Here is a 16,908-nt window from a genome sequence, read left to right on the forward strand (position 1 = left end):
TCTCTCTCTCTCTCTCTCTCTCTCACTCTCTCTCTCTCTCTCTCTCTCTCTCTCTCTCTCTCTCTCTTTATTTGTCTTTCCCCTGTACCCTCTTCATTGATATGACTTGGAGCCATCATGCTTCTCTCTCCGTCCTCCCTCGTTGGTTTTTAATAGTCTTTTCCTTTGTCATACACAGGCCTCTTGGATTTAGCTGGCATGACAGCTGCTTTCAACCCAATTAGAATGCACTGATGGTGGCTGAAAGGAAGGAGGCTCTCAGCCTGCGTTGTTACGTAAGAATTCACCTCTGAAAATAGGCAATCTATAAGCCCGCAACGCGTCCCGTCCGCAATGCGTTGAGAGCTTATAGATCGGCTGTTTTCGGTACGCAACACCACCATAAGATTGACCATAAATCAGTGTCGGCTTGTGTGTGTGTGCGTGTGTGCGTGTGTGCGTGTGTGCGTGTGTGCGTGTGTGTGTGTGTGTGTGTGTGTGTGTGTGTGTGTGTGTGTGTGTGTGTGTGTGTGTGTGTGCACACGTATGTGTCCGTGTGTATTTTGTGCTTCCATATAATGTGGCTGTTTGTACAGTATAGATAGATGCACATCTGTGCACCTACTTTCCACTAGTATGAGCACGTGTGCTGCAGTCTGACGTGTGCGCACGTGCATGTGCATGCAGGGGGATTCCCTGGGCATCACGCCACCAACTCTGTTTCTTAGTTATTTAAGGATATTTCAATCATGCGAATAATGATTTATTTAGTTTCACTGTGTCGCATTAGACTATTGAATTGACATGGCCCCAGAGTTTTGGATATTGGATCGCATGACCATATAGCAGTTTTATGATATTATGGTTGATGATATGGCGGTTCAGATACAATCATTGAGTCCAAATATTGTATAGTATTGTATACAGTATATTAAATAACCATCGTCTTTGTTACAATTTTGAGTGAAATTACAAAGTCAGTTAACCCCAACATACAGCAACCCATTGCTGCACGACAAAACAAAAGCTACCACTTTTCTTTTTGATAAATAAACACATTTATTTTTAAAGATTTAAGGTTTGCAGAGCAGCTCTGTAGGCAGTGATGTATGCTGCACTACTCTTCACTACAGGCAGAGGGAGCTGTTTGTCAGTGGTGGTTATGCTGCGGTTAGCTCACAGCTCTGTGTGAGAGAATGCTCAAGGACATTTTAAAGGCGAGCGAGGAAAACAGAGTGATATATAGACAGACAGAGAGAGAGAGAGAGGGGTGGTGAAATACAGAAATAGAGAGAGAATGCACACAGTTGGAATCTGTGGACCACCCACTTCTTGCCAGGCCGAGTAGAGAGCAGTAATTATTCTGCAACACTGCTTCTTCATCAGTCACAGGACAGAACAGAGAGACAGGCAGAGACAGAAAAGGCAAAGTGGCAGATGTCATAATGGGAGACAATTAGACTAACAAGTACAAAGAACAGACAGGTGATTAGAAAAACTGACTGGCTGACACAGAAAGGAGGCCACGCGGCTAGCTGTCTGTCAGCCAGCCAGTCTGATATCGAGTTAAGTCGACTAAAGTAGTGACTAACACTCCAGATATTTTCAGCCTACTTTGAGGTTGTCCATGGTCTGACGATTTCCATTATGAAATCAATACATGAACTTCTAAATGGTCCTTCAATGCTATGTAACCACATGAACCCTAGCGTTCCTATTCTGGGGCCATAGTTTAGTGAAAATGGCAGATCTACAAGCTCACAACGCACCACAACAAACAAAAAGGAGGAGGCCTAGTATAGAGCTCTGGGGGCTCCGGTATAGTATAGGGTTCTTATGGTTAAGGAATAAAATAGACCTCTACTAGGCCTCAATGTTTCCGTGTTTTATGGGTAGCATCACAAGTCTTCAAGATTTGCGACGCATTGTAAGATTTCCGCTGTATTTGAAAACTTTGGGGAAAAAAAATATTTTCTTGAAATATAGGGAATGGGATGCCAGATTGAAAGTGGTTGCTTACTTGAATGTTCCCATAAGAATAACTAGTGAGGTATCCGTTGAGGCCAGAGGTCAGTCATCTATGACAGTGATTCCCATATTTTAGCAAAAACAAAGGGACCACACAAGTCGGGAACGATGCAAGTTGGAACGATGCAAGCTGGGAATGCATGCCCCACCCGCTTTAGCTAACCCTAACCCTTGTACTTGTTGTACATGTTGTCAATACTCGTTGTACCCATTGCAGTAGCCACTACCATACAACCAATCGACTAAATTTGGAGATGCCGGGTCCTCGATGTTGTCAGAAACTACTGACGTTGTGTTGACGACGCACTGTACACAAGTATACACAAATGGACGGAGTTCCGTTGTAGACACTACCACTTATAATGACGAAGCAGCACATACCCCACGCAAAGGTTCTATGAAACCATTGGTCCGGTCTAATTCCCACTTGCCACTGCACACCCCCGGGCCGTCACTTGGTCGGACGGTGCCCAAGTTATCCCTGGACAGTCACACACGCACACAGGCAGACCGTCGTTTTGTCAATTTATAGATAGAAGTAGTGTGGAAATGGACCCTTACTGGTTCTTTTGGGTCAATGTTTACATAAATACATAAATATGCACATGCTGGAGAAAACTCAATTACCTATCTAGGGCACGACAGGTAAGCAAGACAGAGGCAGACATGATGCATGCTGGCAGGAAGATGAACTAATTTTGAACCACCACACACAATCCACCACACTTGAGGCGAGTGAAGTTACCCACTCTTTGATGTTCAAATGAATTTACCAGGGAAGAAGAGCAATTTGACGCCCGCTACACAGTCATCAACGTTTCATCTGTGAATGTATAGCAGACGCTAACAATAGCTCTGTACGCTGCTGCCTTCATTGTCCAAAGATTCTGTTCCAAGAATTCCATTGTGTGTGTGTGTGTGTGTGTGCGTGTGCGTGCGTGCGTGTGTGTGTGCGTGCGTGCGTGTGTGCACGTGTGCACGCGTGTGTGTGTGTGTGCATTCTTGAAAGCGGTGGATCATTTTCTTTGATGTGGCTCTGCTCAGGCATCAACATTGCGTCCCATCCCCCTCTCTCGCCCTCTCTCTCACCCTGTTATCGTTTAGTTTCTCTCCCCCCTCCATTTGGCTTCCTCATCTTCCATCGATACCCCCTTTCCTTTCCTTTCCTTTCCTTTCTTTTCCTTTCCTTTCCTTTCCTTTCCTTTCCTTTCCTTTCCTTTCCCTCCCACAAACAACGCCGTGCCTCAATCACCCTCTCCTGTACATGATTTATTATTGTTATTTAATGATATGCAGCTGCGTGTCACCAGTGTGCAACAGCGCCACCATCAGATCACATAACATGGCCAACGTGTTATCACAGACTCAGATAATGGCCGTAATATGTAATATGGAGAGGGTACTGCATAGGGATGGGACGATAATCATTAGTATTGTTTATCCCGATTAAAAAACGCTCACAATAATCATATCGCAGAAATTGAAATTTATCGTGAAATTGTCCGTCATACATTGGACCTGGGTTGTCTCTGTACTTGGGCGGCTCTTTGCCAAAAATACCAGATCTACGAGCTTGTAGATCTGGTATTTTTGTCTCCGCCAGGCCGAAAGGCATGGCGAGAGAGTATGTTTTACCCTCCGTCCGTCCTTCCGTCCGTGTGTCCGTGTGTGTGTGTGTCCTGTCTGTGTGTTACCAGCTAATCTCCGGCACCGTTGGTCCGTTCGCTCCGAAACTGTGCACGCACACTCCCTGGATGCCAATTCAGAACCTCTGCCCCAATTTTTTCACATGGGCCTGCTATAGCGCCACCAGGAGGCCGATTTGTGCAAAACACATTTTTTTACATTACTCCTACAGATTTTATCCAAATATCATGCAAATCGGTACACAGTATCTCTATAGTCATGTGATCAACACTTATCTGTCCGATTTCCCATATTCCATCCTGATTGCCTATGGTTGGCTTCCAAAGTTTGCAGGATTGGTCCGTTTTGAACAAAATGCCTCAAACTATGCATGCAGCTTGCGATTTCCGTGAAATTTCACACACACATTCCCACTAGGCCGAGGAAGAAATGCCACCCTTTTCACATTGGCCTGTTATAGCGCCACTAGCAGGTCTAATTTAGCAAAACACATTTTTGGAACAAAATGCCTCAAATCATGAATGCAGTCTGATTGCCGTGAAAGACCTAAGAATAAATGGCACCCTTTTCACATTGGCCTATTATAGCGCCACCAGGAGGCCAGAATAACGTACCTGACCTGGCGGAGACCTGTGCTCCGAGGAGCACTTTTTCTAGTTGGCTAATGTTCCCCCCAAAATATGGATGCTGGGGTGCAAGTGGTTGACAAAAGGGGCATTGTAACAGTTTTAAGCAATTATTATTATCGCGTTAATATTGTTAATTGCAATTATTTTGTCCACAATAACCATGACATGTGATTTTCATATCGTCCCATCCCCAGCGCTGCAGCATCCAACATGATATGGCGACAATGAATGGCCAAAGTACCCCCAATATTTTCATGTGAAATAGTTTTTACTTTTAGTTGAGGTTACCACGTGAACCCTATAGTGACCCTATTCTGGGCACGTTCGGCGAAAATAAGAACATTCTGTAAAAATAGAAGAGCATTCAGTGAAAATAGAAGCATATCTAAACACTTGGTAGCTTGTAGATCAGCTATTTTTGCTATTTGACGTACGGTGAAGTATAGGGTTTAGTGGTTAATAATATCAAGGGCAACATGATGGGCAGTTTCATGGCACCATTTTTAGATATATCTTCTGTGCTAAGTTGACATTTTGGCCTAAGAGTGACCCTAGAGGAGAGGTCATGGGGTCATTCAATTGGTTAGGATTCATCCTCTGGGGAGCATGAATGTGCTTGGGAAGTTTCATGGCAATATACCAATTTAATTTTGAGATTTCTTATGTGACATCGTACAGTATATTTTGGCCTATGGGAGGTACTTGAGGAAAGGCCACGTGATAATCATTAGCAGGTGTAATGGTGATCCAGACAGTGCTTATTGAGATAATGTTTTGGGACCAAAGTGCTGAACGACATCCTCAGAACCCGCCGTTACTGCGGCTAAAAACATAAAAGAAACCAAAACATGTTTAATCCACATTCTGTTTTTCAATTTCACCAAATCTCAGCTGTTTATTCACGTTTTTATGTAGTCACCATGGTTACGGGTTGCCAGATCATGTGCGCATATCCCCCCACGGATGCGTCGACCGGGTATGGACTAGTTTTTTATTTATTTTTTCAAAAAACTGTTTGGATTTAGAAAACATTTTTAGAATCTGCTTCAGGTCTTAATGGGTTAAAAGAAAATGACTTGAATGCATTTCTCCTGTGTGCATTATGGGCAGAGTGGGCATAATGATGAGCGGACTGGTCTGGTGAGTTGATGAACCAGAATGTAGGCTAATAACCACCATTAGTGAATGAACAGATGAGTGAATGAACAGACGAACGATTTGACACAGATGTAGGTGTGACTGGATGGACAGATACAGTAGACGAATGTAACCCACTTATCAAGAATCAAGAAGGTTTTATTTGTCACTAACTTATACATAAGTACAATCAGTGAAATGTTGTTGTGAATTGTTCTGCAATTTTTTAAATAAACGTAATAATTTAATATTTTAAGTAAGAGAATAAATAATAATATAATGAAAATATAGGCCTATATACGGTGAGAAACAAAATGATGAACTCTCTGGTAGGCAACATGGAGTCATAATACAAGCTGAAAAGCACTTTAGCACTTCAAGTCACTGGTTAAGTAACAAAGTGTCCAGACTGAGGAATGCAACAGACAGGGTTTGTTTACAGTCAGGTGGTGAACAGAGACGATCGCGCAGCCGAAATGTTCAGTGTGATCCTTGTACATATACCCATCATTTCTTCTATGTGTACCCATGTTTCCTGGCCCTGTTATTAAAGTTAACCTGGTTGACCTGGTTAAAACACTCTCTATTTCCTGGCTCAGTACATCTTTGGACACTTTGTGAGGGTTCCTACAGGACACTGGTGGTTTTCCTATTCTGGGCATGTCACAATAGGCAAACACGAGTTCTACAACAGTACATCAGTTATTTTTGGCAAAGAGATTTGGTGTTGAGGAGAAAAAGGAGGGGACCAGACCCCTGGGGGTCAACTAAGTACAGTATATAGAGTGGTACAGTATATACTTATACCATATAGTGTTACCACTATATACCGTACATGTACAGGATTTAGCACTCAAGTCACTGGTTATACATGTATATAGTGTATAAACTGTCGGTATCTAGTGGGTAACATGTGCTCCTCTTGAAACTCACAGTAGTTGTAATAAAACATGTGTATCTGTTGAGTAGTATCATATACAACACATCATCATGTGTTATATGTGGTTGAATTGCCAAGGGATTCTTGAACTTTCTTCATGAGAACCTATTTTGAATAATGTTTGGTGCAAATAATTGCTACCATAATGGAAGCGCCCTCAAGCCCAAAAAAAAAGAAGATTAAAGTCCTTGAACTTCTGCTGGAAACCAACCCTACTGTATGAGAGATACTTATCTGTATATCTATTGATTGTATGCTAATAAGATGTGAACTTGCATCACTCCCATTTCACTTCTGAAGGCCAAATCTGGAAGCTAAATTTAACTACAAGGTCTGCCTTGTCACCTAACACAAAGATGTGGGATTAGAGAAAATTGTTTCCATACTTAAATTGATTAACACCGCTCTTGATAGAGTGACTAATTCTATGTTACACAGCTAAACACAAGCTTTGTATTTTGAAGTTAGTAGAGCCTTGTTTGTATGTTGTTTGTTGTAATTATCACCCCAGGCCTGTATCTCAAGGGAAGTGTATTCAGGAAAGTTTTTAAAAAATCACAAAACTTCTTCACTTCTGAAGTCTGAAAAGATTTTCCACTTTGGAGCAGAGTAAATGCTGGTACCGTGGAGGTGTCTGTCTGCCAGACAGCTACAGCTGGCACTGTATTATTGGGAGAATTACCTGTGTAATGCAGTTTCTCTCTTCGGTCGGTCACTTGATTAGCCGTTCTCTCACACACACACACACACACACACACGCACACGCACACGCACACGCACACGCACACGCACACGCACACACACACACACACACAAACAAACACTCATCTATTCTCTGAGTGAGAATTTGTTTGCCTCCATTTGACAGTTTGCAGGGCTCTGCTGGCAGAGGAGCAGCAACATTTATTGTCTCCACCAGGCCGAAGGCCGGGGAACGGCAGGGATGAAGATGATGTTTTTGCCTGTGTGTGCATGTGTCTGTCTGTGTGCGTGCAGGTAAACTTGCAAAACGTTGGACCGATCAGCATCAAGCTGTTTGTGCATGCCAGTAAGCCAAGGAAGATATGCTCCACCCCAACTTGTTCAAATCGGCCTCACCAGCCAGCTCTTTGCCTTTTGCTGTAAAAGTCTTGAACCATAAGTCATACAATCAAAAATAAATTTCCCTATGATTCCTTGGATCATGACGCAACTTCCCATTTAGGAAATGCCCATTTAAACCTAACTAGATTCTCCGCCAATTACTACTCAACTACTCAACTATAACTCTGGAATCATGTGATGAACATGTATCATACAGATTTGACCAATTGGCTACAATTGGTTTCCAAAGTTAGTGGGAGGGGCCTATTTTACAAAGCCCTGTGTAGGCCACCCGGCCTGCCGCAGATAAGCGCTCTGCAGAGCCCCTTATTGGTGATGTAGAGCAGTGGTCCTCAAAGTGGGGTCTGGGGAACCCCGGCTGGGGGTCCTTGAAGGGGCAAAATTAGTTAATACAGCATCAAAATCAGTTAAATCACTTTAACCCTATTGACTATTTGAAAAAAGCCAATCTACAAGCTCAATTTTGAATATTTTAGAATATTTGTTTAATCACAACACAAATCTTGTACGGGGGTCCCAGGCACATAATATTTTCAGATGGGGGTCTATGTGGTCAAATGCATAATAAATTAGGTGTCCTTGATATGAAAAGCTTTGAGAACCACTGATGTAGAGAAAAGAAGATAAGAGGAGAAACCCTCCTAAGCAGTCCTGTCTTATGTTACATAAAAACAGAATTACGGTAGCTGCTTGTTGTTCAACAGTCGTAAAATTAACATGCTTATAGGCTACACATGCTGCATCCATTTCAGCTGTGTATGAGAGAGAGAGAGAGAGAGAGAGAGAGAGAGAGACACACACAGAGAGGGGGTTTTGGTGGCACCATCCTCTTCATGACAGTGCAGTGTTACGTTCTGCTGTTGCGCTCTCTGTCGTCAGAGCAGCCCCAGCCTCCCTCCTGCCTGCCTGCCCGCCCGCGCACACTACTCCTCGACGCTCTGCAGCAGAAAGGAGCATCCTCTCCTCCCTGCCCTCCCTCCCTCCATCTCTCTCTCTCTCTCTCTCTCTCTCTCTCTCTCTCTCTCTCTCTCTCTCTCTGTGTCTCTGTCTCTCTGTCTCTCTACCTGCCGGTCAGTGTGTCCTCAGAAGGAGGCTAGTGACAGCAGCAGTAGCATATATATATATATATACATACATACAGTATACATACATACATAGATACAGTAGAGCCAGTCAGCAGCAGCATACAGGAGAGAGGCTGCCCTTCAGCGTGTACCGCTGCATTTCTCCTCTGCCCTGATCAACGCACCGCTCACCATTTATCCTCTCTCTCTCTCTCTCTCCCTCCCTCTCTCGATCTTCCATCTTCTCATCTTTTCCGTCTCTCTCTCTCTCTCTCTCTCTCTCTCTCTCTCTCTCTCTCTCTCTCTCTCTCTCTCTCTCTCTCTCTCTCTCTCGCTCATTCGCTCTCTCCTGCTCCTCCTCCTGTCCTCTTTTGGAATTTATCCCTTGAATTCCTCTCTCTCTCTCTCTCTCTCTCTCTCTCTCTCTCTCTCTCTCTCTCTCTCTCTCTCTCTCTCTCTCTCTCTCCCACACCTACCTGTCTCTCCACCTGTCTCTCTGCCTTTACCTCCTCTGTAGCAGTGATGGGGAAGATCACCATGTAGAGAGAGAGAGAGAGAGGCAGCCGGCAGTGTGTGTGTGCGTGTGCAACAGTGAAGAAACAAGCAGCAGCAGCGATGGGAAGCCGCGCGGCGTGGAGTGGGTCTGGACCGCAGCCGTGGTGAAGCCTGAGACCGACGGGACTCGCCGCCCCTCTACTCAGGACCTGACCACCGGGGCCGTCCAACCACGCTCTCCTGGATGCTCCCCTCTCGCGTCTCCTCCGGCTCTCCTCTTCTTCTCCTCCTCCTCCTCTTCTTCTCTTCTTATTCTTATTCCTCCTCTCCTTCTGTTTCTCCTCTCTGACGTTTTTTTTCTCTCCTTTTTTCTTCCGTTTTTTTTTTCTCTCGCCCCGAGCCGATCGCTGATCGATCTCCTCCTGAAACGGAGGAGACCATTCATTGATTTATTATTCCCCTCTGAATTTTTCTCTCTCTCTCTCTTTCTCCCTGTACCTTATCTGTATATTTCGTGTCTCCTCCCCACCTCTATTTTTGGATGTTTTTCTTAAATTGTGGATGAGAGTGAACTCATCTCTCTCTGATTTTGTGCGCGAGCGTTTTTTTTTTTCCTTTTTCTTTTTTTGATTGATCGCTAAAGCAATAAACGAACACTGAATCTGACTGACTTCACTTCGTCGACACCATGGGGGACATGTCCAATAGTGATTTCTACTCCAAGACCAAATAAACGATGGGAACCACCATGCGGCCGGCTTCGGCTGCTCGGTCATGGAGCTCCGCGTGCTCATGGAGCTGCGCGCCTCGGAGGCAGTGGTCAAGATCGAGGAGGACTACGGAGACACGGAGGGACTGTGCACGCGGCTGAAAACCTCACCCACGGAAGGTGAGTGTCCCTCCTTGTGTGTGTGTGTGAGGCGCATGTTCGCGCATGTGCCGGTGTGAGTGTGTGTGTGTGTGCGCTTGTGCGTGTGTGTGTGTGTGCGTGTGCGTGTATGCAGGAGGCTGGCAGCCTCTGGTTATGTGTCGCTGTGCTATGTCATAAATTCTCAGAGAACACACATAAGGCATTAAATAAAACAGAATTCTGCATGGGATGTATCAGGAATGTATGCCTGCTTTAACGATTGTTATGTATGGATTCTCGGTTTATCGCTGAAATTGTCATTATGGGACCCTGCACACACACACACACACGCACGCACGCGCGCGCGCGCGCGCGCGCGCGCACACACACACACACCGCCACGGTACACTAGCAGTGGACATACGTAAGCAGAGCATCAGTACAGCAGACGGAGAGGGAGTCCCTTCCCTCTCCGCTGCCTATATGTTTACACGTGATTAGTATGCATAGAAATCTCCCTGGACAGTTTAAAATACCCCCGCACCCACCCAACAACACGTGCACGCACGCGCGTGCACACACGCACACGTGCACGCACACTCCCCCCCCGCCCACCCCGCCCCTTGCCGCTATACCTCCCTCCGCTTGTCCCCCTCCCACCCTGCCAGCCTATCAGGTGCAGTGTTATTAGCGAGCAGGTCTCCGCAGCAACAAGGTATATAGAGCCATGTGGGTTAATGCTGTGGCTGTGTCTGCTGATACGGAGCAACAGAGCACAGAGCAGACGTGCAACAATGCAGGAGCAACACATAGCACAGGAGGTCCTGATTCATTTGCTACCTTATTTGCTGCTACATTTTGTGATGTACATGTTTTGACCCATTCAATCCTGGAACGCATACTGTGTCATTTTAGATGGCTTTGGCTATTCAAAAATAGCAGATATACGGTGCCGCGCTATGAGCTTGTAGATCTGCTATTTTTTGATTTTTTTTTAAAGATTTGTGCAAATCTTTGAATATATACATTTTTAACTCAAATTTTTGCTTCTTGGGGTCCCTGAAACAAAATATGTTGAGATGGGGGGGGGGGGGGGGGGGTGATGTCAAGGGGGTCCTTGACATGAAAACAGTTTGAGAACCACTGATATTATGGCAACATAAGTAAAACTTCGATTCCCGCCGGGGGCGCTGGGGGCGTGTCCTGTGCCCATACCCTAGGTGGGGTCGAAAGGGCCTTTCTGTGTTGAGCTTGCATGTTCTCCCCATGTCCCATAGGGTAGGTACCCTCACAAAAACATGCAGTAATCCTGGTCTCTATACTGCCTCCCCCTGGTCAGGCGGGGCGCCTGATGGAGGGGAAAGGAACTGGTTGGAAAAACGTGTTTCTTCCATGGGCTACGTCCTACCGGGGAAACTCCCCCCTGTCAGGTGATAAGAAGCGGCTTGCTAGCTCCTCATGCATTGAAGGAGACATGAGCTCAGTTCTGGGCTCTCCCTAGGCTGGCAGAGGGAGAATAGCACCCAGGATTACATAGGCAATTGGCACTGCGGGGGAAAAAAGGGTTACAATATGAAAAAAAGTTTAAAAAAAAACTGTTTAAAAGACATTTGTAGAATCCCCAGAAGAAAAAGTTAAAAAAAATGCTAAATGTTAAAAAAACATACATTGAAAGAATTGGACACATTTTCACGATTAAAAAATAATAAATAGCTCGGTGCTGCGCTATGAGCTTGTAGATCTGCTATTTTTGAATAGCCCAAAGTATAAAATAATGTTTTTAGCTAAAATTCTAATCGCTCTTTTAAGTAATCAAATTCTTGGGGTGGAGCATCAGCTCAGCTGTAACCAGGGTTCCACTTGCTGAGGCTAAGAGAGAGGGAGAGTAAACCCAAGACCGGTTTACTTCCCTAATCTGTGTGAAGTAGGAGACCGGAAGCAGGTTGTGAGTCTATTCATTTCAATGGAAGAGTGACCGTGAACACATATCGTCATATCGACCCGATCGTCATATCGTCATATCGACCCGATTGTCACAAGCCACACAATCTTCCCAAGATTTTCATACTAAGATGGCTTTTTTCAGAGTGACAAATCAGGAGAAAATCTACTTTGTTATCGATCTTTCTCTGTCCCAGCAATACACTCTCGCGGGAACTACCAGTAAATGTAGGAAGTTCGCGAGATTTCCCGCCAGACGCCAGCGCCCACTTAGGAGACCATTTGTAGAATTTTTGTACCATTTCCCCTCTAGTGGCTACAATTGGAATGGTCTATGTTCATAAATTAACCTTATTTGAGTAAACCCATGCCTCTGCTTTTGGGGTGGTGGGGATGTGTTTTATCCCTGCTTCTGATCAGACTGAATGAAGTACATGCAATTCCTTTTGGTTAATGTAGACTGTCTGATATGTATAATTGAACAATTTAACGCAAAATATATTGTATATTGTTAACTACATTAACCCCCGTGTCCCTGTTTTGGGCACATATCTTTTATTTGTCAAAATTTGCCAAATATTTTCTTTAAAAATGCATAAACATCGAAAATAGCCGATCTACTAAGTAGTACTTGTAGATCGGCTGTTTTTGCAACTTCAATCGTACCAATGCACAAGTATTTAGGACTTAAATGGTCAAAAAGATTTTCCCCTCTGCTTTTCTCTCAGAAATCGAACACTGGCCGTAACCATATCAAAGGTGTGAGTGGGCGTTATCTGCATGTTACAGTATGTGCTGAATATTGATGATAGCGTTGACATCACCCACTGTTCCTGACGCTGTGAGAGCCTGGATTAGTAGTCATGTGAGCATCTTTGTGTCATCAGAGGTGATGTGGAAGCTGATAGGTTGATGGACACAGTCGATTGTGTTTCCTGGACTTCTCGCTGTACAGTATAGCGTCACTCCTAGGTCACCTATTGTAGACATCAGGATAGCATGGATAGATGGACTAGATACAACAGATTAGACTATAATGGACCTCTTAAGTAAGAATGTGCTCTCATTTGAGCTCCAATGTTAAATTGGGAAAAGCTAAAATGAATAGAATATAGAATATAATATAAACTGGAACTTTAACCACATGAACCCTAGCGTCCCTATTCTGGGCATGTCATAATAGGCGAACATTTGTAAAAAAGAAACATTAGGCAAAAATTGTCGATCTTGTAGACAGAATTTTCGTTGAAGAAATTGGTGTAGAGGGAAAAAGGAGAGAGGGGGCCAAGTATAGACCCCTCGGGGATAATGAAGTATATAGGGTGTAAGTGGTTAAGTAGATCACGCTATTTTTAACTTCCACTTAACGGTCTGTACATCGGAAGCGCTGAAAATAGAAAATACGCACGCACACACGCACGCACGCACGCATCCTTTTCATCTTTGCAGTCACACAAATACTGTAAGTCCTACTGCAAATCAAATTGACCAAAGCTTGGTGCTTTGCAGAAATGGAAATTCCAAAAGATATCTTAAAGATGTTTTAAAATGCATTTTCGTGAACAGAAAAAACAAAGAGGCGACAGTTTCTACTTCTACTGTGCATCATTTTTTACGAGGTGAAGTTACAGACTCTCTGTTGCATTTGAAGATTTTGCAAGTGGTGTATGGCTTCAGAGACTAGTGGTTAAGGGAAAGGATGAGCACCGACCCTGTTTCCTGATGCTCATTATCACACCAACTATTTGAAATAGTAATGGAAATATCATTTAGCAGAATCAATGTTGAAACTGAAAATCTTATTTTCACTCTGCCAAGTATTTGTGCTAAATGCTTGAACATTGCATTTTCAGAATGTGACATGTGCAAGAGCCAAATATGAATATAACAATATTGCCTTGTTATAATTGAGTCATTATTACACAATAGGCCTGTTTTCTGCAGTCCTTCTAATAATGCACATCACATAGAATACTCAATTTATTCACACCTCTGACCTCCCAAGCAGTCACAGCCACATGTACTTACATGCTCCTGTGAGAAAATAGAGTCTATGGTTTGGATCTCTTGGAAAAGACAAAAGAAAAGACAAGAATATAAAATAAAGCGACTTGTGATGATGGGTTCATCATAAAGGCTTGAGTATTCAACCTGTGTTAATCTGCTATGGATGAGACAGTAATGAGACATTAATCTCATTTTGCCTATTTTTAGCATGGCAATTCCTTTGTCTCTTTGTGTTCTTCCTTATATATGTGTGTCCTTTTTCTATTGCTGAAATCTGTACTTATCTGATTAGTCTCCAGAATAATGTTATATGTTTTTAGGTTTAGTGCAACACAGGCCTTTTCTGACTCTTCCATAAATTCCTAGCTGGTTATCATTGCCTGTGCTCGTCAATCATAACCATATTCTTCACTGGTAAGTAAATGGGAACTAAGTAATAATATCCGGTATATTTGCATTAGTGGTCCCTGGTGTATCTGTGTTTGTGCTGAGTGAGGCGCAGTGTGTGCTGTGCGTTGCTCCACAGAACATATGTTACCTCGACCTTAGAAATACGATCGCGGTAATTATCGTAGAAGGGACGTTGCATAGCCTGCTGTCAACATGCGTGGCATGTGCAATGTGTATATGTGTCCCACGGGCCCGGTTGCAGTAGTGAACGGCCTTCAGCATGACCCTTTGCCCACACACGGTAGCCTTTCAAATGACACTCATATATACTGTAGCCCCCTACAATGATGCTGACAATACGAATGACTGTAGCAAATTGACTCGTCTGTGCACTCTTTGCATTAAAGATCTGTATGACTCAATTTGATTTCTAATCCTAACTATCAGTCATTTAGCTGGGTACCCCTTGGAACCCCCTCAAGGACCCATGGGTGGTATCCGATCCCTATGTTGAGAACCAGTGCCCTATAATAATGATATGCAGCAGTTGCAGGAGCCTGCATCATGGGCTCCACTGCTACAGTTTCACCACACCCCTGAGAGGAGTAATTTTGGAATATTCAAACTGTTTTTAGTAGAATGCTACAGGGATGATGACTTTTTGTAGGCCAACCCAGGAATGAGGACCACTGTTGGTTCACACCACAGATTTCCAGAGGAATTTTTGCATTGGGTTTTGGATAAATTAAGAAAATAAGCTCCGTAGCACACAAAGGCTTATGATATTAACACGTTTTGTGCAACGAGATAATCTCCACAAATCAACACACGCTTTATAATTTATTAAACACACAGGCAATTAATATATATAAAAAATGGATTAAAAAATGTAAAAAAGACACAATGCAAAGCTCACATTTGAGATATTAATAAGTTTAATTTATGTCATTATCCACAGACTCTCTGTCTCTCACAGTAAGAACCCAGTACTCTAGTTACCACTGTCTTGCCTTGTACAGTACAGTATAGGCAGTAGGCAGTGGTGGAAAAAGTACTCAAATGTTTTGCTTAAGTAAAAGTATCAATACTGCAATGTAGAAATACTCTGCTGCAAGTAAAAGTCCGGAATTCAAAATGTACTTAGCACAAAATTATTGGCATCAAAATATACTTTAAGTACCAAAAGTAAAAGTACTCATTTTGCAGAATGTTTCATAAGGTATCATTATGTATATTTGTAAAAAAAAAAAAAAAAAAATAGCAGATCTACCTAGTAGCTAAAGTTTTCAAATAATTGTAGTGGAGTAAAAGTATAGTATTTGCCTCTGAGATGTAGTGGAGTAGAAGTAAAAGTATAGACAATTGGAAATATTCCAGTAAAGTAAAAAAAATACCTCAAAAATTGTACTTAACAACCCATTGATACCTGGAACGCATCTGTGTCACTTTAGATGTCTTTGGCTATTCTGCTATTTTTGAAAAATCTTGAAAACATTTTTTTTCTTTTTTTTCCCCAAAAACTGTTATGATTTAGATTTTTTTAAAGAATCGCCTCAGGTCTTAATGGGTTAAGTACAGTACTTGAGTAAATGTACTCAGTCACTTTACACCACTGGGTACGGGGCTAAGAGGAGGTAGCATGTCTCTATGATACAGCCAGCAGGCCAATGTCAAGAGAATGATTCCGGGGCCAGATGGAAGCTGGCTCTTCTTCTGATGGCGTGATGAAGAGAAAGCAGGATAGTGCTCGGGGCTTAGTACAGAGATCATGGTTCATCTCAGGACCATAACTCTGTGCTTGTCATACAGTATAGTATTGATAGCTCCTTGAGGGTAATAATAACCACATGAACCCTAGCACTCGGAGAAAGAAAATCAGATAACATTCTGCGAAAATAGATGAACATCCAGCGAAAATGTCAGCAGCTCTACAAGCTTTCCCAGCACACATAGCTGATCTACAAGTTCAACGAAAACAGCCCGTCTACAAGCTTTAAAATGGTCAATCTAATCTACAAGCTATCCCAGGGAAAACAGCGTATCTACAAGCTCACAGCATTGCAATGTGTTGTGAGCTTATATATCAGCTATATTTTCACTGTCTGACTTACAGTTCATCAAAATATATAAGGTTTAAGTTATTAAGCAACAAAGCGATAGATACTTATGGGATAGATCAATGTTTCTCAACGTTGGGTCTGGGGACCACCAGGGGTCCAAATTACCGGGACCGTTACAGGTCTGTAACTATGAGAGTGTACAGATGGTGTACAAGTGCTTTGTACACGTTCAGAGTTAAATGAACACTGTAGATTTCGCCGTGTAGATTGGGGTCCCAGATTTAAAAAAAGTATAGTATCAAATGGAGATCTGAGGCTTAATGCATATAAACTGGGCTCCTTGAAAATAGTTGAGAATCACTTGGATAGATGTACTTACAGTATGGGATGAGATGGTCATGGAAGCAGTATCAACAAAAAAGTATCAATACTGCAATGTAGAAATACTCTGTTACAAGTGAAGGTCCGGAATTCAAAATGTACTTAAGTAAAAGTACCAAAGTATTGGTATCAAAATATACTTAAAGTACTAAATTAAAAGTACTCATTATGCAGAATGTCCCATTTCACAAGTTTTAAAATGAATACAAATATTTTGATAATAGCAGATCTACAAGCTATTTTCTATTTTCTAAGC

The 16,908-nt window shown here is 42.9% G+C and overlaps 1 protein-coding gene across 1 annotated transcript in view; it reads left to right on the top strand.

The window, feature by feature from the left end:
* The first annotated feature begins 202 nt into the window (after window positions 1-202).
* atp2b2 (ATPase plasma membrane Ca2+ transporting 2) overlaps window positions 203-16,908 on the top strand; it is a 143,637-nt gene continuing 126,931 nt past the window's right edge. Inside the window, 3 exon segments of the mRNA XM_084063123.1 lie at window positions 203-275; window positions 9,046-9,753; window positions 9,756-9,912. Of these exon segments, the coding sequence (XP_083919249.1) occupies window positions 9,712-9,753; window positions 9,756-9,912 (199 nt within the window). The 5' untranslated portion in view covers window positions 203-275; window positions 9,046-9,711.

The sequence above is a fragment of the Gymnoscopelus microlampas genome (assembly GCF_963454915.1).
Source record: "Gymnoscopelus microlampas genome assembly, chromosome: 7".
Taxonomy (NCBI): Eukaryota; Metazoa; Chordata; class Actinopteri; order Myctophiformes; family Myctophidae; genus Gymnoscopelus; species Gymnoscopelus microlampas.